Source organism: Megalopta genalis, chromosome 2, assembly GCF_051020955.1.
Source record: "Megalopta genalis isolate 19385.01 chromosome 2, iyMegGena1_principal, whole genome shotgun sequence".
Taxonomy (NCBI): domain Eukaryota; kingdom Metazoa; phylum Arthropoda; class Insecta; order Hymenoptera; family Halictidae; genus Megalopta; species Megalopta genalis.
In genome coordinates, this window is record NC_135014.1 from 34,197,136 (window position 1) to 34,222,049 (window position 24,914).

The window sequence follows — 24,914 nt, forward strand, 5'->3', positions numbered from 1 at the left end:
AAAATTCTTCAACGTTTCAGTGTGTGTGCGACGCGGGGTTCAGAGGCGACGGCTACGACTGCAAGGACATCGACGAGTGCGAAAACGACAACAGCCTCTGCGAAAACGGCCACTGCCTCAACTACCCCGGCTCCTTCCGGTGTGAATGCGAGATGGGCTTCATGCACCCGGACGAGAACAACGAGCAAACCTGCGTCGACATAAACGAGTGCGAGATGTTCAGCAATCTGTGCGTGTTCGGCAGATGCGAGAACATCTTCGGCATGTTCCGTTGCGAGTGCAACGACGGCTACACGCTGGACGGATCCGGCGGCAACTGCACCGACATCGACGAGTGCGAAAACCCACAGTCCTGCCAGTATGGCACCTGCGTCAACACCCAGGGCAAGTACACGTGCAAGTGTCCGCCTAATTACGAGCTGGTCGAAGCTGGGAACGCTTGCGTCGGTGAGTATTCTTCGGGAGACGTTTTTAACACTTTTGATCATTTTATGAGTATCACGGATCGGATCAACAATGACGAATATAAAAGTTTACTTTTTGCATCTTTCGTTGGATAAAATTGATAAATAAAATGATCTGATCGGTTATATTTTTGTCAATAAGAGTGTCAAGAAAATAGAGAAGCAAGACAATGTGTAGGGCCATTAAAAAAATGGTACCGAAAACTCGTGCCTCTCTGATTGCTCAGCCACTAATATGAAAGTATTAAAAATAATGGTACTCGTGCATCTTTGCGTCTCAGACAGGCGAGAATCGTTCTGCTTCATCGGCTTCGTACGAGGCACCGGAAAACCGCAGTGCATCTTCGACGTGTCCACCTCGGTGACCAAAGCGACCTGTTGCTGCAGCATCGGCAACGCTTGGGGAAACCGCTGCGAGGAATGTCCTCAGATTGGCACGAAGGAATTCGACGAGTTGTGTCCCGGAGGATACGGCTACAGACCCAATCCGGTCACCGTGATCCTGGAGGACATCAACGAGTGCGAGGAGCACGAGAACATCTGCCAAAATGGCCACTGCACGAACACGTTCGGCAGCTTCATGTGCTCCTGCAGCGAGGGATTCATCTTGGACGAGTCGAAGACCAACTGCATCGGTAATCGCCAGAAAATGTTTCGAATGACAACTTTTATTCACGACTGTTTCAAGTAAAATTCGAGAATCTTGTTCGGCAACAAAATGGCTTCGTTATTATTATGTTAAGGCTTCGTTGGAGACAGCAGAAATCAAAATTTTCGTATCAGACATTTTATAGAAGCCAGAAAATTTATTACGAAGCTTCTAAGCAAGAATGGACTCGTAATCAATAGTCTGAAATTTTATGTGAAATAAAAATTTTCCTAATTGCAAGAAGCAGAAGAAATTTTCGAGTGATTTCCAAAATTCACTTTCATTGTAACATGTTCGAACGAATTGAATTTTAGAGGGACGTTTAAAATGGAAAAGAGTTAAAGTACCATCCAGTATAATAAATTTCAGTTTTCTAGTTTCAATTTCATTGATTAAATTACTTCGATCGCGCTGCAATCTTTGCGGTTGATTCTCGACATGCAGCAATAATAATATACTATGATAATAAATTATAATAATAATTTCAGCGAGTTGGAAGAATAATCGAATAAAAATCGAAACAATTTCTTTGAGTCTCTCTACTGTTTTAAATCGGATTCGAATTATGCATTCGCTCGAATAATGTTGCAAGTCGGTGCCTTTTTGCAGACCTGGACGAGTGCGCACTGCATCCACACATCTGCGGCGTGGGATACTGCATCAACGATCAGGGAAAGTACCATTGCGAGTGCCCGGAGGGATACATGATCATGCCAGGAGGAAGTACGTAAATGTAACTTCGATTTCCATCGTATCATTCCGTTTCGGTAAATTGAATGATAATCGAATTGCTTGCATCGACAGAGGAGTGCGTGGACATGCGAAAGGAGTCTTGTTACTTGGATTACGAGGATGGCAGGTGTGTCAATCCTATGATGCATTCGCAGACGAAAATGTTGTGTTGCTGCTCCATGGGGGCTGCTTGGGGGAGTCCTTGCGAGAGGTGTCCTGCTGAAAGGACACGTAAGAACAAGTCTTATTACATTCGTTAAGCAAAGGAACTCTGATCATTTTTAAAGTCATTAATGAATTATAAAGAATTAGATTGGACCGCAAAATAATTCTGACCATTTTGTAACTAATTAAAGAGTTACAAAGAATTGAATTACACCGTAAAAGAATTCTGACCGTTTTATCATTAATATTAAGTGATTAATGAATTATAAATAATGAATTAAAAATATCGGATAGTTGATTCAAGCTAGGAAGAGTGTAGAATTTTTCTGACAAGATTGAACTATTTTTGAAGGTGAACATGAGATACTGTGCGGCATGGTGCCAGGACAAATCAAGAATCCGATCACTAATCATACCGAGGAGATCGACGAATGCGAACTGATGCCAACGATGTGCACTCATGGTCGCTGCATGAACACTCCTGGCAGCTTCGAGTGCCAGTGCGACCGGGGATACGTCTACGACGAGGATTCGCATCAGTGTATCGATGAGAACGAGTGTCTGCAGGTACAGCGACAGAATTAAAGAAGTAATCATTGAAAATAGACTTTAACACTGCAATTTCGGTTTCGTTACATAAGTTGTTCTGACTTTATGGAACTTTTCGTGCTAATGATTTTATGTTAAATTGGTTCTATATTTATTTTATGCTGAATTGATTTTATATTTATTTTATGCTAACTTGATTTTACATTTATTCTATGCTAAATTGTTTTTATATTTATTTGATGTTAAATTGATTTTACAATGATTTCGATACTAAATTGTTTTTATATTTATTTTATGCTAAATTGTTTTTACATTTATTTTATGCTAAATTGATTTTATATTTATTTTATGCTAACTTGATTTTACATTTATTCTATGCTAAATTGTTTTTATATTTATTTGATGTTAAATTGATTTTACAGTGATTTCGATACTAAATTGTTTTTATATTTATTTTATGCTAAATTGTTTTTACATTTATTTTATGCTAAATTGATTTTATATTTATTTTATGCTAACTTGATTTTACATTTATTCTATGCTAAATTGTTTTTATATTTATTTGATGTTAAATTGATTTTACAATGATTTCGATACTAAACTGTTTTTATATTTATTTTATGCTAAATTGTTTTTACATTTATTTTATGCTAAATTGATTTTATATTTATTTTATGCTAAATTGATTTTATATTTATTTTATGCTAAATTGTTTTTATATTTATTTGATGTTAAATTGATTTTACAATGATTTCGATACTAAATTGTTTTCACATTTATTTTATGCTAAATCGTTTTTACATTTATTTTACACAAAATTGTTTTTATATTTATTTTATGCTAAATTGCTTCTACAATGATTTTTATACTAAATTAATTGTACAATGATTTTTATACTAAGCGATAACTGCGTCTCGACATAAATGTTGTTCCGCGTTTGTTCCAAGGTGCCGAACCCTTGCAGCGGGAACGCGCAGTGCATAAACAAGCAGGGCTACTTCGAGTGCATCTGTCCGGCCGGGTACAAGCTCGGTCTCAGTCAACGAGATTGCGTGGACATCGACGAGTGCTACGAGAGATCCGGCATTTGCAACAACGGCGCCTGCAACAATCTGCAAGGCAGCTTCCAGTGCATCTGTCACACCGGCTTCGCTCTGACCAGGGACAGGGACAACTGCATGGACGTCGACGAGTGTCAGCGCAACCCTAACATCTGCAACAACGGAAGCTGCATCAACGCTCTGGGATCGTACAAGTGCATCTGCTACCAGGGATTCAAGCTGAGCCCTAACAATGATTGCGCCGGTGAGTCGAAGTTGACGAAAGTCAAAGAAAAGATGAATGAATAGTAATTTTCATCTTAAGTATTTGCGAATAACAACGGTACCCGAGTGTTTAAATTTTTCCGCCTCGCTATGTTTAACACTGTGGATGCGATTGTTGACAAATATTCTTCCAGACACCTTCGCTTGTTATTGTAGATATTGTACCTATTGTTTTCATTTAATAATAATGGTGTAAAACGTGGACATTTTGGAACAGATATCGACGAGTGTCGAATCATGCCATTCTTGTGCCGTAACGGGAGATGCAGAAACACAATCGGTGCTTTCAATTGCGAATGCGCTGACGGCTACGTGCTGGCACAGGATGGCCAGCATTGCAGAGACATCGACGAGTGTCACGAGGTGAGTTAATCAATTCTTAATATTATTAACGCTAGATTTACGGGACCCGTCAAAATGTCGGGTCACTAATCCTTTAATTTACGATTATTATTAAAGATACGTTTATGAGTTATTCATTCAGTTTACATGTTACTTACGCGAATGTTACAATAACACTTGTTCAAAATCAGAATAAATCTCTCATTGTTACTTTTATAAACTAATATAAAACAGCTGCTTCTTATGCTCCGTAAATCTGCTGTTAAAAACGCACATCGTTCGCATAAACTATTACAATCTGTTCGCGAGTGTACGAAACCGATTACATCACGAAGAGAGTCCATTACAAATGCTAAATAGTTAATGACCGCGTGCAGTATTATCTGCAATTCACTCACGCGTATCCGTGTGTAACGTGCCAATAATTCATTATTATTTTGCACTGAGCTGTACCTATTATCGGCCAACACGCAACATTTTTTGCAAATGTGTTTAAATTGTGTATGTTAGAAATATTATATTATTGTATATATACTATTCAACATATACAATAAACACATAAAATACAGATTTTCCGATAGAGCTTCGGCTAACAGCTCAGCGCAGTTCTACTAATTGACGAATGTATTAAAAACATCCATAAATTGTTGCAGATACCTGGACTCTGTCCAGCACCAGGGAAATGCCAGAATCTGATGGGTTCCTACATCTGCACCTGTCCGCCGGGTTACGAGCTGGACCACACAAGAAAAGCGTGCGTTGGTAGGTAAACCAATGACTTCGTCAAAATATTATACAATAAATTGTGCAGATCCAAATTCAAGCGATCATTGAAATTGACGATAGACATCGACGAGTGCGTGGAGACGCCAGGTATCTGCGAGAACGGTCGCTGTCTGAACACAGAAGGCGGCGTGATCTGCGAGTGTCCAGTCGGCTACAAATTAAGCGACAGACCTAACTCGATGCGATGCATCGACGTGAGAGAAGAATCCTGTTACGATAGCTTCGTGCGAGGACGGTGCTCCTACCCCCGAAAGAGCGGGATGACGAAGAAACATTGTTGCTGCACCATGGGCAAGGCTTGGGGAAGGTACTGCGAGCAGTGTCCTCCTGAGAACAGCGGTGAGTGTCTCAGCGACTGGTATTTCATTAACCAATTTGCACCTGCGCGCGATGTTTCTCAATTATCGCCGATTAATTAATTATCACCGATTTTAACCAGTCAGCTGTTTTTGACGAGTATACACGTCATAACATAAAATCGTGGCATTTCTTCGCGGCGAGTGTACTCTCTCTCTCTCTCTCTCTCTCTCTCTCTCTCTCTTTTTTTTTCGTGAAAAATAGCTTTATTAAATTATGTATTTTATAAAAGTGCTGCATTTAAAGAATATACAAAGAGAATTTATATATATTCGCGGTGAGTATACTCTCTCTCTCTCTCTCTCTCTCTCTCTCTCTCTCTCTCTCTCTCTCTCTCTCGTGAAAAATAGCTTTATTAAATAATATATTTTATAAAAATGCTGCATTTAAAGAATATACAAAGAGAATATATATATATATATATATATATATATATATATATATATGAAGAAATTGAATAAATTTTGAAAATTTAATAAATTAATATAATCTTCGATATAATTACGCTTTCGGGTGTAAATCGGTTAATAAACGATGACAATGATCATTTTTACCATCGAGCAATTTATTATCTTTTATTCAGAGGAGTTCAGAAGACTGTGCCCCGAGGGTCCAGGCAGGGACGACACCGGAATCGACCTGAACGAGTGTCTCGTCATGCCGGATGTCTGTTCCGGTGGCGAATGTATTAACACCGACGGCTCCTTCCGGTGCGAGTGTCCTTCAGGATACGTCCTGGACGCCACCGGCAGACACTGCATCGACAATAACGAGTGTTTAGCTGTTCAGAACATTTGCGGGAATGGAACCTGTATCAACATTAACGGCGGCTTCGAGTGTTCTTGCAACGACGGATTCACTCCCGGAGTGAACCAGGTCTGCGAGGACGTGAACGAGTGCCTGGAACTTGGCAACCAGTGCGCGTTCAGGTGCCACAATGTACCTGGCTCCTTCCGGTGCATTTGTCCTTATGGATACACGCTTGCTCCTGACGGACGACATTGTATAGGTACGCTTTATGTTTTTCAGTTGGGATCTGCTGTCTACCGAATTGCGGATCTTCGTGCAAAATAATAATGTGCCGAGTTGATTGTAAAAAACCGAAATGGAAATTTCGATTAAATAATGAATTAAAAAATCTTTTAATAATTTTATCAAGTCGGGATTAGTATGACACTGTTGTAAAATTTTTCTAGTATGTTCAAGGTTCTGTATTTCATTATCACATTTTTTCCCATGAATGTATACTTGTTACTAGTGGTAATTGGTAATTGGTAATTGTGCTTTAGAAAAATACCAAATACTAGAAAAACGTATTAAGCCAACTTCTTAATGTCGTATTAAAATTTTCTTTTCGCAAATCGTAATTTATTTATCTAATGAATGACAAGTTATAAGTCTTTACAGGCTTTATACAATATTTTATTTATCAGTTCAAAGAAATGTAGTTACCAACAAAAGCCATGTTATGTAGAATCTTTTATGCATTGTCTTTATAGGCTTTATACAATATTTTATTTATCAGTTCAAGGAAATATAGTTACCAACAAAAGCCATGTTATGTAGAATCTTTTATGCATTGTCTTTATAGGCTTTATACAATATTTTATTTATCAGTTCAAGGAAATATAGTTACCAACAAAAGCCATGTTATGTAGAATCTTTTAAGCATTGTCTTTACAGGCTTTATACAATATTTTATTTATCAGTTCAAGGAAATATAGTTACCAACAAAAGAACATATAAATGTGTGACGAACAGTTACAGAAATGCACAAGTTCGCCGTGGAAAGATGTCGTTAACAGTTTTAATTGTCTGCAGACGTGGACGAGTGCGCGACACCAGCGAACAACTGCAAGTACCAGTGCAAGAATTTAATCGGCACGTTCATGTGCATCTGCCCACCTGGATACCAGCAGATAGGCATGACAGACGAGTGCAAGGACGTGAACGAATGCGCGATCAACTCCGGTCTGTGTCGAAACGGTCGATGCATGAACACGGAAGGCAGTTATCAGTGCCATTGTTACGAGGGTTTCCAGCAGAGCGCTGATGGAAAATCTTGCATAGGTGAATAAGCCAAAAATATTGATAATTGAATAACAAAAATTGCACAACAAGAAAATAACGAGAATTTTCATTTCGATTTTTCGATAGATCGTAGAGTAGGGTACTGTTTCCTGCAAACAATCGGTGGAAGATGCACTGCGAGGACTTCCGATTTGAAGACGGTGACTAAGGCGGATTGCTGTTGCACTATGGGAACCGCTTGGGGTCCACATTGCGAAATTTGCCCCTCGAAGGACTCTGATAACTATAACGAGCTTTGCTTGGACAAAGGTTTCTCCGTGGATGGACAAGGTACTGATTGATTTAATTTGTTAACATTTGACATGTAACTTTAAGTGAAGAATCGAAATATTTACAAATTGGAAATTTAATGCGAAATTAAGATTCGCATCCTTAATCTCAAGAAATAGATTTAATAATTATTTGTATCGTCTCTCAATCATTTCATAAGTGCGTAAAGTCCACAGAACTTACTGAGGACTGTACATAAATACGGTAAACAAATTTGTTTAAGATATCGACGAATGCAGAACGATCCCAGACTTGTGCAAGAACGGTTTGTGCATCAACACGCTGGGCTCGTACAGATGCGTTTGTAACAAGGGTTACAAGCCTGACAGATCTGGGACTCAATGTGTTGGTAAGTAATTTATATTGAGACAGGAGAATAAATTGAAAAGCGTCGACGAAACATTTTTATATAATTCGAATACAGCCTGATGTTTTAAATTCGCTTTATGCAATTGTAGACATAAACGAGTGCGAGTTGACCCCGAAGCCGTGCAAGTATAATTGCCAGAACACAGAGGGAGGCTTCACTTGTTCTTGTCCCGCTGGCTTCATCCTCAATCCTGATGGCGTCAGCTGCAGGGACTTGGACGAATGTTCCACTGGAAATCACCTGTGTCAACAGAACTGCATCAACACTCAGGGAAGCTATACTTGCGGCTGCCAGGAGGGCTACAACCAGGATGGCGACACTTGTCTTGGTTCGTGATCTCTAAACGGCTAATTTCCATGCTAATTAAAATCTTTGTGGACAATTTAAAGCTGTTACGCAAATTAAAAGTTTGATAGACAAATTAAAAGTATGATAGACAAATTAAAAATAAACAAATTAAAAGTTCGATAGACAAATCAATATCTTGGTAGACAAATTAAAATTTTGATAGATAAATTAAAAGTTCGATAGACAAATCAATATCTTGGTAGACAAATTAAAATTTTGATAGATAAATTAAAATTTTGATAGACAAATTCAGAGAAATTGAAATGATTATCAATTGAATAATACTTTATTTGCCCTGATCAATGATTTTTATACAGAGAAATGTTTAAAAATGTGGCGTTACGTTATTGCAGACATAAACGAGTGCGAACAGCCAGGAACGTGCCCCAAGCCAGGCACTTGCATCAATACTCTCGGCAGTTTCCGGTGCATATGTCCTAGAGGGTTCAAGTTGGATACAAGTGGCAGGTTCTGCATCGATCAGAACGAATGTGCCGATGACAGTACTTGTGAACACGGCTGTCAGGTATACTATTTACGATTACACGATAAATCGGGGACATTCCTTTATTTGATTGAATTCGTAGAATTATATGGGAAGCTATCGTTGCGGGTGTCCCGACGGATTCGTTCAGCATCTTTTCTATAATCAGTGCATCGACGAGAACGAGTGCAGTGGATCTCCCTGTGGAGACAACACTTGCATCAACACGATTGGTAGCTTCAAGTGCGGCTGCCCCGATGGTTATCAGTTCGATACTAAATTGCAAATTTGTGTGCAGGTGATACTTCAATTTATAACTAATCTTTCGCAGCTTCGTAAGTTCTGTGCAGTATTTATTTATTTTGCATGCATTTATATTTTATAAATTTACGGATTCTGTAAATGTGTATAAGTATAGTCTATTCGTAGACATTATTATTGATTGAGTTGCAAAAATTGCAATTATTTAGGTTGAACAAAGATGATGAATTAAATGGTTGCAGGTGAGTGCAGGGTGCCTCGGCAGCCCCTGTGCATTCGGATGCACCCCGAATGGCGCGAGCGGCTTCATCTGCGGATGTCCGTCGGGTTATCAACGAATCGGACAGGTGCGTAATCGTAGAGAATAATTTTCGAAAATACATTTGATCAGTTTCCCACTTTTTTCTAATAAACCCAAGAGTGAATTATAATTTGAAGAATTTAACAAGTGTGTTAACTTTAATGTCACAGGGCCATTGCTTGTCGACCATAAATCCTCTATCACAAGGACGCTACGGCGAAGACATCAGCAATGCTCCCACCTTCGTCATCAATCCGGATCCTTATCACATACCGCTGGCGGATAATAAGACGATATCTACAGAAGGTTGCTTCTCTTGCAAGGTGCCATTTCACAATACCAAATGCTTATCAATGAAAACAACCGAGACAAAAGCATCAAATAATGTTCTTTGAATAGATCAACGGCAACGGAAGACACAGAAGAGGCGCTCGATTGAATTCGATGGAACAAAGTGAGATCACGAAGAGGCGATTCGCGGGGACTGCGAAGAGACACCATCACGGCGAGGAATACGTCCTCGAGATCAGCTTGATGCAGACGAGGCACCGAATGAGAATCGTGAAACTCCAGCCGGCTGTTAAGGTTCTCATTTTATCTAATGTCCTGTTAAATATGATCTAACGATACTTAATTAATTTAATTATAATAATTAAGTGAATAAATAGAAGTACCAGCTATTTTCTAAATACCATATTGAGATAAACGACACGAAAAGTGAGTTAAACTGAGTGAGAGCGAGTGAGTTAAAACTTCAGTGAAGTTTTCTTATTACTCTTGATCAGATAAAAATTAGTAGATGAATTTGAAAACTGTGAGAAGATTTAAACAATTTAAAGACACTGTGGTATTACGTTCAACTCGTTAAACTGTTTAAGAAAAGAAATAATTATCTGTTAACTTCCAGCATCTTGCAATCAATGCAGACAATTTTTATTTCGCATAAAGACCTGCAGTCTAATGAGACATGGTTATTGTTCTTATTGATTAATGTTAATTGATGTTCTCATTGGTTAATTTCCGTTTGTTCATTCGATGAGATTCTTACTGGTTCATTTTTGTTCGTTTACAGGACGAGATTTTTATTGGTTAATTTCGCTTCGTGCGAGATTCTTATCGATTAATTAACGTTCGTTTTCAGGACGAGAACATCGAGTACACGATAGCACACGGCGACAAGGACAACCACTTCCAAATCGTGAAGGAGCACGGCGTCTGGGCCCTCCATTTCCGCAGCAGGATGAAGGAACCCGGCCACTTCCGGTTGGTCATCCACGGCCGCTCGAGAAACGACACCACCGAGGAGAACGAAGTCTGGGAGAGGCCTCTCACGTTCAGGATTCACTTGATAGTGACCGAGTAACGCTTCGGACAGTATGCTTCGGTTCGAATTAGTCAATTTCCACGTTTCCACGGTACGACCACCGAAACGACGCGATCGAAACGGTGAACGAGAGTGTAATAATACGCTAGGCCGAGAGTATTACGAACGAGAAATGATTCCGTTTCCGAGAATTACGATAAGTCCTACGGACGTATGAAATTTGTGTTCAGAAACATCGCCAGACTTGCGTCGTTCCACTGCCAAATAATTATGTTTTTGTTCTTCTGTTTTATATAGAACGTAGCTGTGCATGGTCGCGATTCATTCTCTAACACTGCCTTCGCCTTTGTTTTATAATTTTCTGGTTCTTAGATACCGTAGATCGAGCGTAGATTAATTGTTCTTGGCGTGGTCGAGGTCTCGCGACGCGAGTGTCGAAGATTCCATTTAACGAACGTTCTTTAAGAGCGTAATTAATTTTAGCAGCATTGCTAATGTTTAACAGCATAATTAAGATTTGATGGTATTAATATTCAACGACATAATTTACGTTCAACAGCACAAGTAATGTTCAACAGCATAATTAACGTCCCACAGCGAATTAATTAGTCGATAATACATTTGACATTCAACAGCATAGTTAATGTTCAACGACATAATTAATGTTCAACAGCATAATTAACGTTCAACAGCGAATCAATTAGTCAACGACAAATTAATATTTAACAGCAGAATGAATGGTTAACAGCGTGATCAACTGTTGAAAGCGTATATTGAGAAGGATTTTCGTTTCTGAGACACTCTCGTTGCATAAGAGCTCGGCGAACGCAAGGATATGTTTAAACAATGTCTGCCAATAGACGCACGGACAGTCGGTGCTGTCTCACCAATCTCTCTGCCATAAGATACTGCCACCCCGTGCCACGCGGACCATAACACGTAGAGTTAACACGCTAAGGATGTACAAAAGGAAACGAATTTTGTCTATTATGCCTAAGTGAATGTACACACAGATGTAGCTTTATATTATATATGTATATATATATATATATATATATATATATATATATATATATATATATATATAATATATATATAATATATATAATATATATAATATATATAATATATATAATATATATATAATATATATAATATATAATATATATATATATATATATATATATATATATATTTATGGATAACTAGCAAGTAGCGAGGTGAAATTATATACGAGTTCGGTGGCGAAAATCTGGAGCACGCGACGGCGATCGTAATGCATGTAATCGTAATCGATCACGTGAACGGTGATCGTCGAGAAGATTAAACGTTGTTTTGTGGTTCGAATTTTCGTGAAGAAGTCGGGAGTAGGGAGAAGTGTGCCTTCGCTTGAGAATCGAAAGAGAATTACGTAAGGATAGTTAATCGTCACGATAGTATGTACAACTTAATTATTAGACATCGCTGTGCGGCGACAATTACGTCGGCCGATGGCAAACGCAAGGTGTAGCGTGCGACTGTTGTGCCGACACATATGTGAATAGGATTTATTATGGCTAGTTTTGTACAATTACACCGGATGCGAAGATTATTCCAGCCGAGGTCGTTCACAAATATATGTATTATAAATCAACGAGCTTATGTGTCTATGAAGCTCCCTCCCCGATTAACAAAAACCTAGGACAATGGTAAACGTCGCAAGACCATTATTGACTGCCACGAAAGTTATCGATACTGAACTGAACAGTGACTAGTGTTAAAAATGTCAGAATTATTTAGATTGCTCGGAATTTTTCTTGTAATTTGTACTCGAATAATGTATTTAACCCTTTGCTATTTAACCCTCATCACTCGAGTGGTGACTCTGAGGCACCACTAAAATTTGTTAGATCACGTTTTCAGATAATTCTGATATTAACAAAGTTTAGATTTAACAAATTGTAAAGAGTGTAACTGTTGCGTGGGTCCCAAGAGTCAATTTCATATACGTAAAATGCATTTTGTCATATAAGATAAAAATACTATAAGTCAGAAAAATGATTTTATATCTACAGTTAAAATAGCTTCGAGTGCAAAGGGTTAACTATTTTCCATTAAAAGATCGTTACAATCGCATTAACTGCAACGCGCGCGTAAGCAATCTGAAACTGTTCATTCGCGAGTAGTAGGTTTGCTATTAATTAGGTTATTGCTATTAATTATTAATTACAGCTATTAAAACGAGTGATTCGAGTTGTTTGACAGTTCGATTTTAACAGATTCAAATTTTCGAAAGCAGGCCAAATTTGAACGTCAAGTCATGCGCGTAAACCTTGCCAGGGTAGAGTACGCAACAAGGAAAATCGCTTATGTTGATCGCATCAGGATAGTTCTGCGGCGACAACACGAACCCTCCGTGCCTCTGGTAACGGACGCCATCTTTCCCCCAAATGTCTGTGTCCACGAGGTCGGCGATCTGAAAACGTTTTCTATAGAAATCGCCAAATTGTCGAAGATTTTTAATTGTCTAACACAATCTTGGCTGTCGTAGACGGACGCGTCGTCGAAATCGGGGGGACAAACGCATTCAGGATCGGGTAGGTCGTTTCCGGTTGAGAACTGAAGACCCGGTTGATTCGAGTAAACTTCTAAAGTTCTTCCGGAGGTCGGGTGCAGAATCCTTCACATGCAATCCGTGAAAACGTGTGCGGCGTTAACATCGATTCAAATGTAATTCGAGACATTGAAAATTCAAATTCGATAGTCGGCGTTGCTTTTGTCAGCGATTTTAAGTTAAACATTCGTTTCAGTTTTATGCTTGCACGACGTTCGTTTCTAACTTTAAACAACTTTTAAACTAACTTTTAAATATTCGTTCAAGTTTTATAGTTGCATAACGTTCGTTTCTAACTTTGATTTAAATATTCGCTTGAGTCCGATATTTGCAGAAATTTCTTTCTAGTTTAAATTTAAATATTCATTTAAGTTTGATAGTTCCATAACTTTTTTTTCTAATCTAAATTTAAATATTCAAAGTTTGATATTTGCAAAAAAATTCAAATATTGATCTAAGTTTGATAATCGCATAACTTTTCTTTCTAATCTAAATTTAAATATTCATTTAAGTTTAATAGTCGCCTAACTTTCCTTTCTAATTGAAATTTAATTGAATTTAGATTCGAATATTACAGATTTATGTCTGATGATCGCACAACGTTTGAAGGACCCAAAAAATTCAGCAACGAAAGCACACTGAACGTTCGGTGTATTCGACGTTTATGCGAGTTACCTAGCGTGGAATCGATAACACCAACAGCTGGGGCTGGTGATGCAGAGATTCTGGTTGTAACCACCCCCTGGTACGTTGTAAAGCCGGTTCTTGGTCAGCTGTGTCGGTAAACGTAAATCGTAGACTTCATAATCGACAGGAAGTATAGCGCCTGTCGGCAAATTGTTTTTGACATCCGCGCAGGTCCAGCAATCAGCGTTAATTGAGACCACGTGTTTTTTCAATTCGATCGGGCCCGTCGCCTATGAGAATTTTAACAAACCCTTGAAATTGATTCGGCTTACAATCATCATCAATCTTCGTAAACGAGGATTAGATTTGTCAAAAATTATTGAGATAGTCAACATAACAATTGTTCCAACAAATTAAGCAACAATGCCATGCAATTCTTCCCTGTTTAATTATGCTGTGTATTAACTGATTTGAAATGTTGCACAGTCGGTAGGATTCGCAATGGTATTTTTACGGTATTCTTAGGGACAAATAAGTTACGGCGATGGGATCTTACGTGGCCGGCAAGGTTCATCAAGCAATTAGTAGTGATATTGGCAGGTGTTGGCTGAGTTGCTTGTGCGCGGATGTTAATACCGAGCTGGTTATCGTCGGTCCAAGAGAATTTGATCTGTATCAACATATCACCTGGGTATCCCTGGCAATTCGCTGGACTATGATGCGTCATCACCTGCGCAACGAAACTGTTGCAATTCGTGGCAACTTCGAAGCGCCGAAAGGCAGCCGATCAAACATTAATTACAGATCTTTACCACGTGTTTTCCCCGTATGTAGGACTGCCAATTGACGTTATCGAAGCCACAATAGCCACCGTGAAAATGACTGCAACCGTCCCTATAGTTCACTGACAACGAGTAATCCTTATTGTCCACTGTCATCGTACCATTGGAGATTTTATTCACCACTCGACCGATTATGCTTCCTATGTACCTGTTCTTCAAATACCCTAATTATATTTTCGTAGCATTGTTATCGACCCACGACAGCAACAACGCTGTTCGATTGTGAGAATCATGCGGTGCAGAATTTTCAAAAAAAGAGTTCATCGAGATTTGAAGCGAGGAAAATGAAATTTTACGTGAACGTTACTTCGCGCTTTGTGATATTGTGATCATTATGACAAGTCGTCTCACCCTCGAGATCGTCGAATCCTAAAACAACGTCACCCAAAATGCCATACTTGTTCGGGACTTTGATCGACTGGATGGTGGCGCCCCACGATATCAATTGCACCGACGCTCTGTGCTTATTGGTCATAGTATACCTACCAAAATTAAGAACAACAACTTATAAATATCTCCTTTTAATAATCGTATGACACTTACCTTCTAACAATATCAAATTTCGTTTTATGCCTGTTATGGTTGGGTCTTGGCATCATACCGAATCCATCTTCTTCGATGAACGTTTCGTGCAGAGACATTTTAATTTTAATTTCTTTTACACAACTAATTTAGCACGATAAATTTAGTCATATTTAGCACATATTTTTTAGAATTTTTCAATCAGAACCACTGAAATTTCTGTTCATCGAAACATGTCGCTCGAACAGGTTACTGATCACAGACACCTGTCCCAAAACGAAGCAACTTCATTCCAGAAAAATTCACTTCGCAACTTCATTCCGAACGCGATAAAAAGTTCCCATGGCGTTGCAATATTTTATGGGGACGCATTCGAAATATTTTTAACAATTTTGTTGTATCGTTTGTACACTGCTGATTCTACACTTACAGTTGCAATAGGGACAGAGGGCTGAAGGGCGATCTTTGTGGAGATCAAATCATCGTTTCCGATGTGAAAAATTGCATTACAGTTGTTTTAAACCGTACTTGATTCTCAACAGCTCTAAAAAAAGCAAGATGGTTGAATATATCGGACTATCTGCAGAATCTAATTTCATTCGAATTTCGATAAGTGGAAAACAAAAACCGTGAAACCGGTCATTTTGACAGGCACGGTTACTGTCAACGCATTTGCCCGACTCGCTCTACACTTCTGCAGACCCATCCGAAAGTCACAAAAGAAGCCTCCGGCAGTGATCTGCCCTGGCGAACTAATCTCGACAAAGCGGGCAAAGACGAAGAGAAAGCAGAAGTCTCCGCGGCTTCCGGTGGATTGTCGCAAAGTGTCGCGAAGTATCGCCAAAGCGCGAAGCCGCGAGCGAAATCCATTACGCGGAATCGGGCTATTATCGCGGCGGCAAGCGAGCGACACAAATCCGACAAGCGAGCCTCGTTTTAACGGTTCGTCGCGGCCGTGACGCGTCCCCAGCCCCCGTTGTCAACCGAGGGAGAAAACGATCTCGCGTGTGTGCCGGGAACGCGCGCGAAAAAGAAGCGACCGGCTACCGAAAAGGAAAAATTCGCGAAACCAGCCGGCTGCCGGTAGAAGAAGCGAGGTGGAGAAGGGGGAGGGTGGGAAGTGGCGCGAGGGAGGAGACGGAAACAAAAATGGAAGAAAGGAAGCGGAGGCGAGGAAAAAGGAAGAAGGAGGCGACGAAGAAGAAGAAGAAAGGCAAGGCCGTGGCATCGGGGAGCGTCCCGGAGGATTCGGTCGTTTTCTTTCGCGGCGGCGGGTTGATCAGTCTCGATTCCCGCGAACCGTTCCGTGGCTCTGGAAACACTCGCTGGAAATAATTACATTAATGGCGTCGCCGGCAGAAAAGCCGTTGGATACATCGGGTAGATGCCCACCCTCTCCGGCAGTCTTCCTCGAGAAACGGAAAGCAACCCCCGCTAGTTTCAATGGCGAAACATGGAACTGACGGAATAATGCTCCACCCACAGGCTAACGTATACCGAGGCGGGGTGTGCTGGTGCCCCCTCGTCCGCCCCCGGGCTCGCACTACCTCCTCCTCCTCCCCCCCCGGCCACCCCCAAACCGCCTCCAGCCGCTCCCTCACTTTCTTCCTGACAATACATAATGCCATTCTGCCGCGGTACCGGCAACAATGAGTGCGCACGTCCTGCTGGAAAGTAATTATCTTAATGTCGACGAGCCGAGCGCCGACGAATGGAGAACACTCGCGCGCGCGACGGCAGCTTTCCATGCGACAGATTTCTCTCTCTCTCTCTCTCTCTCGCTCTCTTTCGGCTTGGTTACTGCGCTTGCTTTACCTTCCTCTTCCTCCCATCCTGCTCCCGCCTCCGTCCAACGTCCTCTCCTTTTGCTTTCCTTCCTTCCTTCCTTCCTTCCTTCCTTCCTTCCTTCCTTCCTTCCTTCCTGCCTTCCTTCCTGCCATCCTCCCGACCACCCTCCGACCCCCCGCTAGCCGCCTAGCCAGCTTGCTCGAATCGTTGTTTCGCTCTTGGATGCGGATTGTACCCGGCACAATATCAATGCCGCGGACCGTACCCGCGATATCGTGACAAATCGTGTCACAACACGCGGCCGCGATTGTCTGAACGCTGATGGATGCTACGAGGAAGTGCCTGGGGCCAGGCCTGGCTAGGCGGGGGTGCTCGATTTGCAAGAAAACGGGCACGATATTGGGGAAAAGTAGCTGTCCGTTCGCGGAGTCTAATTAATCGCAAGGGATCCTGCACAATCGTCGATTTTCTGTTTGTATAGTCGACGCGGCGGTATGTCGGGGATGTTACCATGAGCTGACGGACACTCGGTCGCTTTGACATTGTTCACGGCTATCTTTAGACTCCGGAAAGCCAGCAGCGTTGCACGAATCCGTGTCGCGTATAATAATCCGACGTTCTGTAACGCGTCCTGAAATATTCGCTTGAGTCAGTCGATTCGTTTCGTCAGTCTGTTTGTGCCTGACGGAGGTAGGAGTTTTAGCGTCTTCGAATTGTGAACAGGAATGTTGTACGAAATCGTTTATAATAATCGGACTTTGTGCAGGATGTCGTGAAACATTGGTCAGAGTCAATACAGTGTACAGTAAATAGCTTTGAAAAATGAATAAAATTGGACGGAGTTCGATAATAATTAAACGGCTAAAATTTTGGAATTTTATTTTATTTTTATGCATTTATAACAAATGTGTATAGTCGAAATATAAAATTGTGAACGCATAAGGAGAATTTAATAATATAGTTACACTATTTTCTGTTTATTAAAACGATTAAAAGAAACAATTTATTCTTATTTCATTTCTGCCCCTCACAATCGTCTTGGAAAATTTGTATTTTGCATAAAGATTTACAATTTAATAATGACAATCAATATCTTGCACTAACGACAATATAAATTTCCAAGGCTCCATTTCAACCAAAAGGAAGATTATTCCAATCGAAATGAAAATAAAAACAGAAGATATGATCACAGGATTTGCACTACTGCAAAATGGATACATCTTGAAGCGAATTTCTTCGAACGTGGTTGCAGCAGATGTTCAATTTGTCCGTATAAACTATGAAAATGGAAGAAAGTCCTCAACCATCTCCTAACACCAAAATCATAACCGATCAATCCACCATTAATTGTCAAATAATTCTGCAACTGTTTAGTTCCAAGAGTATACTTATACCGTTTTGCAAAGTCAATTTCTGCGGATTGAGGTTCCCCGGGGCTGTTATATTTATTTCGCAACTAACAAAGATAGGAATTCCGCCCATTTTTTTCGGCAAACCGATCACAGTCGCCCAGGCGGATCAGATTGCGGAAGCATAGTGCTCCCCGGTCATTGAGAGCGGTTTTTCGGGATTCTTCAGACGAGGGTGCGCGCGGGATGATGGCTTTTGATGTCTGCTTTGGGTACTCGGGGTGAATAATGGGATGATTGGGTGTAAGTGCGGGAACGATCTCAAAGCGGCTCCACTGCGGCTCTGCTTCTGTGTGCGAGTCGATTGTTGGGCGGTTAATAACACAATTTTGCTCGAGTTTTTGTTGCATCGCCGATTCTCCTAACTGTTCTCCCCGATTTTCTGCACGATCTTCTGTGCTTTCAACTGTATTCTTCATCTTAAATATGGTTAAAATAAGCAAGCACCTTTAACACTAGAACTACCAAACCAGTCAAAATGACTGGTTTCTGATTGTTTTCTTCTACAATTCCTGATTCTATGAAGATGTTTAATTCAGGAATTTTCATATATACATAGGAATTTTTTTCATTCCAGCATATACTATTATATAATAAAAATCGTACAAGGTTTAAATCAATCTAATCTTTTGTTATTGTTATAAAAGAGTATACATTAGACATGTTTTGGGGTTTGGTAGTTCCAGCGTTAGAGTTGCAGTAATTAAGATAGCCAAACATTAAAATTAACAACATTAACATTAATTTTATAACAATAAACACAACTTCATTGAAAACTAATCTTCACGAAGCATATGTATGGTTGAATTTATGGTTCAAAAAGGGTTTGGCACTAAACGTACCAAGCACTAAAAAATTGTATACCTATTACTTTATAAGAATGTGTGTGTGACAAATAAGATTGAATTTATTCAGACTTCCCATCAATTTTATGTATGTTCGGTACACCGAAACCGACATCATAGCTGTTTCGAAGCCCGGCTCGCAAGTGTCTCGCCTAGGACGTCGTGATTCCGTCACTTGCCGGACGCGTTCCACGAATCGAGTCGCTTTAATCAGAGGCGCCGCGTCATCCGGCTGGTCCGAAAAAAGAGCGCGCGGAAGAAAATTGATAGATCGCGGGCGTAGGTTCGCCGGCTGGTCGTTCTGCCGCTAAATCGATCGCATTAAAATCGAGCGGGGGCCGTCGATCCGGTAGCCTGCCGGCGCGGCGCGGCGCGACAACGTAGTCCCCGTAATTCCATTGGTGTGCCTGCAGGCGAGAGATCCTTTGTAATCGACACGGTCGGAGGAACGACGGCGGGGGTGGTCGGGGTAGTAGGACGAGGAGGAGGAAACAGTGGAGGGAACGGAAGGATGAAGAGGAGAAAAGAAAAAGTGCGTTTTACCGTGACCACCCGGATCGCATTATTCCCTCCTCTTTTCCAATCTCAATTAGTCATTACGTCTCACGGCGCGGCGGCGTAGCGACGATGCCCTCCCCGAAACACCCTCGGCGTCCGCGCACCCCGTTCCTGCATTAATTGCGTCTACGTCGGCTACGATGGCCCCCTCTCTCCTCTCCTAGCCGCCCCCCGGCTCCTCGATTCGCCATCCCGCTTCGCAGGCCCCCGCTCGCCCCTCGCGCCGCCGAGTGCGGGGGTGTTTCGACAGGGATTAGTGTCGACGCCACGAACCGCATAATTCGAGCCCCGTTCTCTCTCTCTCTCTCTCTCTCTCTCACGCTCGCGACGGCTGCCACTCGAGAAAATCGGATCCGCGGCCGACTCGCGCGAGAATCGCGCCCTCCAAGACGTTGTTTACGCAGCAAAATCCGCTGCCGCTTTGTAATGATTGCCAGCCGAGCGTTATGCTCGATAATTGATCGTTACGCGCCGTTTGTGCGAGAGGCTTCCTCCGCAGGCAATTCCCGGACCCCGGTGCCAGACCTCGGACTCCTAGGGGTGCTTGCGAGGTCGGCTGGAGTCGGTGCTGATTAGACTGCGGGCACGATCTTTTTCGTAATAATCGTTCGAAATACGTCGTTCCATCTGGATCTGTGGAAACGAGTTCTCCGATTCCATGGATTTGCACGTGCGAATGCTTAAGGGTTTGTTGATGTTTTTATTATTTTATTATTATTTATAGTGAGATCTTCCGCGCGATTTTGATTACAACGAATGCAAAAATCTATTCAAACATTTTCTGTAAAAGATTGTTTATAATTTCAATAGCTTCTTGAGACAAAAAGATGTGATACTAATCATTTTATACGCTTCGGTAGATTCAGTAGAAAAATCGCAAGTTTCTAGTAGCATTCCTGAAAATAGTCATTCAAAACGAATGTAAAAAAAATATCACCTAACCGATGACCTCCCCTTATCCCTCGGCCACCCGGAATCACAGTTATTGGACTGTTGCAAAAGTAATTTCGGTTTCTTTTTATAAGCTATCTATTTGGAAAACTGAAATTATATATATATATATTGCAACAACCCATCAATTGCAAGACAGATGAGCCAAAAACAATTTCCTTCCTTTCTTTAATAATGTCATTCAGTTGAAACTGGTGCAACTACATTCTTAGCTTCTTTCAATCTCTTCACTGTGTTCAGTTTCATCCACTCATTTTTGCCATAAACGCATAAAATCCGCAGCTTTATTTCAGTCGCGAGGATTTGCAGTAGCGGTCCTGATACATTGAAGGAATCACAACTACGTCGTGCACGCCGGATTACACGCTAATTACGTTAAACAGAACGTAGAATTTTAACGACACGAAAGAAGCCCCTCGGGATAAGCCCGGGCATTAGGGATTAACGAACCCCGGGATCCAAATCGCGCACTCGAATTAAAACGTGTCACAACATTCAGGGTGGTTCGCATCGTCGACGGTGCGGTGGCGAAAAAATCTAAGCCGTAGAAAGTCGGCTGCGGAGAATCGTGCCGGGGGTGTGTAGAGCTGGTTCTGCCGGAAACACGAGCACCATCTTACATCGAGAACCAGCCCGTGGATCGCACACGTGTGTTCCGGGCTGCGAACCGGTCGTCGTCGGTTCGCGCGAGCACGTATCTCGGGGGTGGTGGCCCAATCCTGACGCAGGCTAACACTGCGCCCACTTCACCCTCGCTATCCAGGCCGCCCAGCAACCCCCTCGCCCACCCACAAAACCGGAGAGGCAGTCGCTAATTACGCAACGCGTTCGAGCGTGTACGTTGGGGTGGCGTTAGGTAGCGCCGTCATGGGCCCGTGTATCCCTCATCCACCCCCGCCGACGTTCCTTCCATCTACCCACCCCCCTCCCCCGGCAGCCCCTGTCTTGTTCCCTCTTACCCGTCGCTTTCTGGTACTTTTACGATTGCCTATAATCACCCAAAGTACGCTGCGATTGCGTTCCGTTCTGCCCCACCTGTTTCCAGGACCAGCCGACCCCCGCCTCCGTGCGATCCCGTCCCCCCGTGTTTCCTACGACCATCCCCCCTGTTACGGCCTCGAGCCCGGCCGCGCCGAGCAGTCGACTTAATTTGCAGAATCAACGGCGGAACGTCGCGCGGATTATCCGGCGCATCCGAATCACACGCTCGGCGTGCTGTCTGGATACACCGAGGCACCTGCAGATTTCACCGAGGCGGAGGACGATTACTAATTAGCCGGGACTCTGCCGGCTGGCGAGAGACGCCCCGGGATCGACCCTGAAACGCTTGTTTCTCGGCGGAGCCGATTTGCGGACGGAAATGGCACCCTGCGAGCAATCCAATGGCCGGCTCGCTCAGGGAACCCGTGCGACGTTTAGGCTCGCTGGGTGGTCTTTTTGTAGCGAAGCGACCGCTAATTCTTCGGGACAGTCATGCTCCTGGAATAGAGAACTCCGAGATAAGCTTTAGGATTTTCACGTTTTCTGTCACGTCAACAATAAATCTACCGAACCAGTCGAAACGACTGGTTTCTGTTTTCCTTTTACGATTCTTGATGCTGTGAAAATGTTTCCACGAGAAACTTTTAGACAAAATTGAACGAAGTTTAAATAAATCCAATTTTGGCATTATTATGAAGCAATGTAGATAAATCGCGATTAGGGTTCGGTAGTTTTAATGTTAATCGCTTGCTGTACTTCGGTGAGTCTGATATGCGACGGTGATTCGTACCTAACCTGAGCGTTTCCCATAGAAAGGATTCATGTCAATCTTTCGAACATATTTTAATCCTTGCAGGACCATAAGGTTGCTAAGAGTAACTATTAATATGTAATTGTTTATTTTAGTTTGATTAGATGTAAAATAAATAAAAATCATAAGAAAAATACATAGCAATGTGTAGTTACTTTGGAATTTTATGGAAAATATTTTTCCTAATGCACTATAAAGGTAACACAAATTACGGTTAGGATTATATTATGCAATGTCTTTTATTTATTGGTTTATTACAACAAAATGTTAACTAAAACAATATAAAATTATGAAATCAAATTACGACACAAAATAATGTGCTAATTATGATATTCTGCGAAGTAATTTCTTTTGGTTGTGAAGCAGAGATGAACATTGCACATAGTATAATACATATTTATATTATGCGTCCATTTTTTCCCGCTTTTTACATGTTGCATGCTGGTAGATTGCGTTTTGTACCGAAACTAACCAATAATTAAATACGATAATCACCAATTTTAAAATACGTAAAAATGTTTCCCTTAGTCATGAAGGGGTTAATACTTCTTTCCACTGTATGAATTTCGTATCGAGTGAAACATCGTACTGGAAAAATGTAAAAAGAACAAAGGTCGATAAATTGTTCATAAAAATCAATCTCGGTGTACATATTCCGTCCGCAGACGCATCGGCGCTATCGCAACCGACATAATCGCAGCGTCAGCCATCGTCTCTGGCTGCGCAAAGTTTCTCAAAGTTCGCCAGTCGCATTGAACCGGCACCGCGGTTCTCGCCCCGGAGCAGCAACAATTCATTTCCCACATCCGACTAATTGTCGGGTAGTCGATTAATCGTTCACTGTCGATTCAATGCCCATCGAGCGACCCGTTGTCACCGGTTCTTCCGCGGCTCCTCGAACTGGCCGGGCTGATCCGTCTATTCAGGCTGCTCTTCGGGTTTGCTCCACTAACGCACAATATCCGCGGGCCAAAGAAGAGTTCGGGAGCCAGGCGCGAGACACAAGAGCCGAGAGAAAAGAAATATCAGCCGCGAGCTAGAGCCGAATCGAGTCGAATCGAATCGGGGCGAGGCGGAGTGGCGCGGAGCGGAGCGGAGACGCGCATTCGCGGGCTTGCACTCTCGGAATCGTAATCTCCGGCGAGACAAAGCCGGCCATTGTGCCGGGCCCCCGCGATTCTCACGGCACTTCCATAGAGATCGACCTTGGCAATAGCTCGATAGGGCGCGAGCGAAAACATCAACGGAGATTCCCCAGGCTCCCGGATCTCGGGCTCATTCGAAAACTCGCTCGGCGGAGAGATAGAGAGAGAAAGAGAGAGAGAGAGAGAGAGAGAGAGAGAGAGAGAGAGAGAGAGACGGTTGGTTCGGCGCAGCTCGGTAGGGGTGGGGGTCGCGAAAAGATTTCGTCGCTGAGGGCAATCATTAAACGAGGACAACGGGGTTTTCATACGTGCACGGCCAAAGATATGCGGGTTCCTCGAATGGCCGAAGGTGGATGGCAAGGTGGTGAAAAGGGAGGGGCGGTCCGGAGGGGGGGGGCGGCCGTTCGAGGCTATACTTAAATTACCTAGGAAGCATCGGCCGCATTCACACGTGGGATAAGCATTGTCATCCCAGGGGATTGTCTCACAGACACCTCGCTGGCACATGCTTTATGTCGCGGAGGGTGAGCGAAGAGCCGGTGGGGGCGGCAGTCGAACCTTTATTAGGTAGATAACCGAGATGCGAAGCTGCGTTATATAGATGCCCATCCACGCTGAGCTGCCTCGTTTTACTCACTTCAATGCTTAATGGAATTGAGTTCTTGTAAGCGCCCGATCCCCGCCGCCGCCGCCGCCCCCTCCCCCTCCTATTCGCCGCCCTTCGAGGCCAGGCGGGCCGGGGGTGTCGAAGGGACGGCATAGACGGAGGACATGAGATAATTGGTATTTTGTCTCGCCAAATCCTTTGTATCTCGAGTTTTAATTGACTTCGAGATTTTTCAATACCAATTTGCACCCAACTGCATACAAACCGGCCCTCGGCGAATGTGTGCAGGGTGGCGGCCGGACTGTGTGCGTCTGTGCTCGGACCCTGTGCACACCGCTACCCGGGACCAGCACCGACGGAATGGCGACCGTCGAACAGAGTTTTTCCTCCACGAGCCGGAAGAGTCCGGCTCCTCTC

At 42.4% G+C, this 24,914-nt stretch overlaps 2 protein-coding genes across 2 annotated transcripts in view; one reads left to right on the plus strand and one right to left on the minus strand.

Annotated features, from left to right (window-relative positions):
- The window catches only part of LOC117225280 (fibrillin-1), a 45,182-nt gene extending 33,285 nt beyond the window's left edge, over nt 1–11,897 (plus strand). The window contains exons 23-42 of the mRNA XM_076519227.1: nt 21–447; nt 746–1,099; nt 1,723–1,836; nt 1,918–2,076; nt 2,363–2,577; nt 3,507–3,864; nt 4,102–4,247; nt 4,880–4,988; nt 5,073–5,351; nt 5,953–6,378; nt 7,191–7,439; nt 7,527–7,730; nt 7,954–8,079; nt 8,189–8,428; nt 8,802–8,974; nt 9,036–9,230; nt 9,436–9,540; nt 9,665–9,817; nt 9,894–10,079; nt 10,636–11,897. Of these exons, the coding sequence (XP_076375342.1) occupies nt 21–447; nt 746–1,099; nt 1,723–1,836; nt 1,918–2,076; nt 2,363–2,577; nt 3,507–3,864; nt 4,102–4,247; nt 4,880–4,988; nt 5,073–5,351; nt 5,953–6,378; nt 7,191–7,439; nt 7,527–7,730; nt 7,954–8,079; nt 8,189–8,428; nt 8,802–8,974; nt 9,036–9,230; nt 9,436–9,540; nt 9,665–9,817; nt 9,894–10,079; nt 10,636–10,857 (4,440 nt within the window). The 3' untranslated portion in view covers nt 10,858–11,897. The remainder of the gene's footprint in view (nt 1–20; nt 448–745; nt 1,100–1,722; nt 1,837–1,917; nt 2,077–2,362; nt 2,578–3,506; nt 3,865–4,101; nt 4,248–4,879; nt 4,989–5,072; nt 5,352–5,952; nt 6,379–7,190; nt 7,440–7,526; nt 7,731–7,953; nt 8,080–8,188; nt 8,429–8,801; nt 8,975–9,035; nt 9,231–9,435; nt 9,541–9,664; nt 9,818–9,893; nt 10,080–10,635) is intronic.
- A 1,079-nt stretch (nt 11,898–12,976) lies between these two features.
- Nucleotides 12,977–15,318, minus strand: LOC117225409 (galactose mutarotase). Its single transcript, XM_076528591.1, has 6 exons — nt 15,232–15,318; nt 14,851–15,028; nt 14,595–14,768; nt 14,087–14,328; nt 13,330–13,477; nt 12,977–13,273 (listed from the first exon to the last, which is right to left on the minus strand). Exons 2-6 carry the CDS (start codon nt 14,974–14,976, stop codon nt 13,079–13,081), a joined length of 885 nt encoding a protein of 294 aa, XP_076384706.1. The 5' UTR covers nt 14,977–15,028; nt 15,232–15,318; the 3' UTR covers nt 12,977–13,078.
- Nucleotides 15,319–24,914: the final 9,596 nt, after the last annotated feature.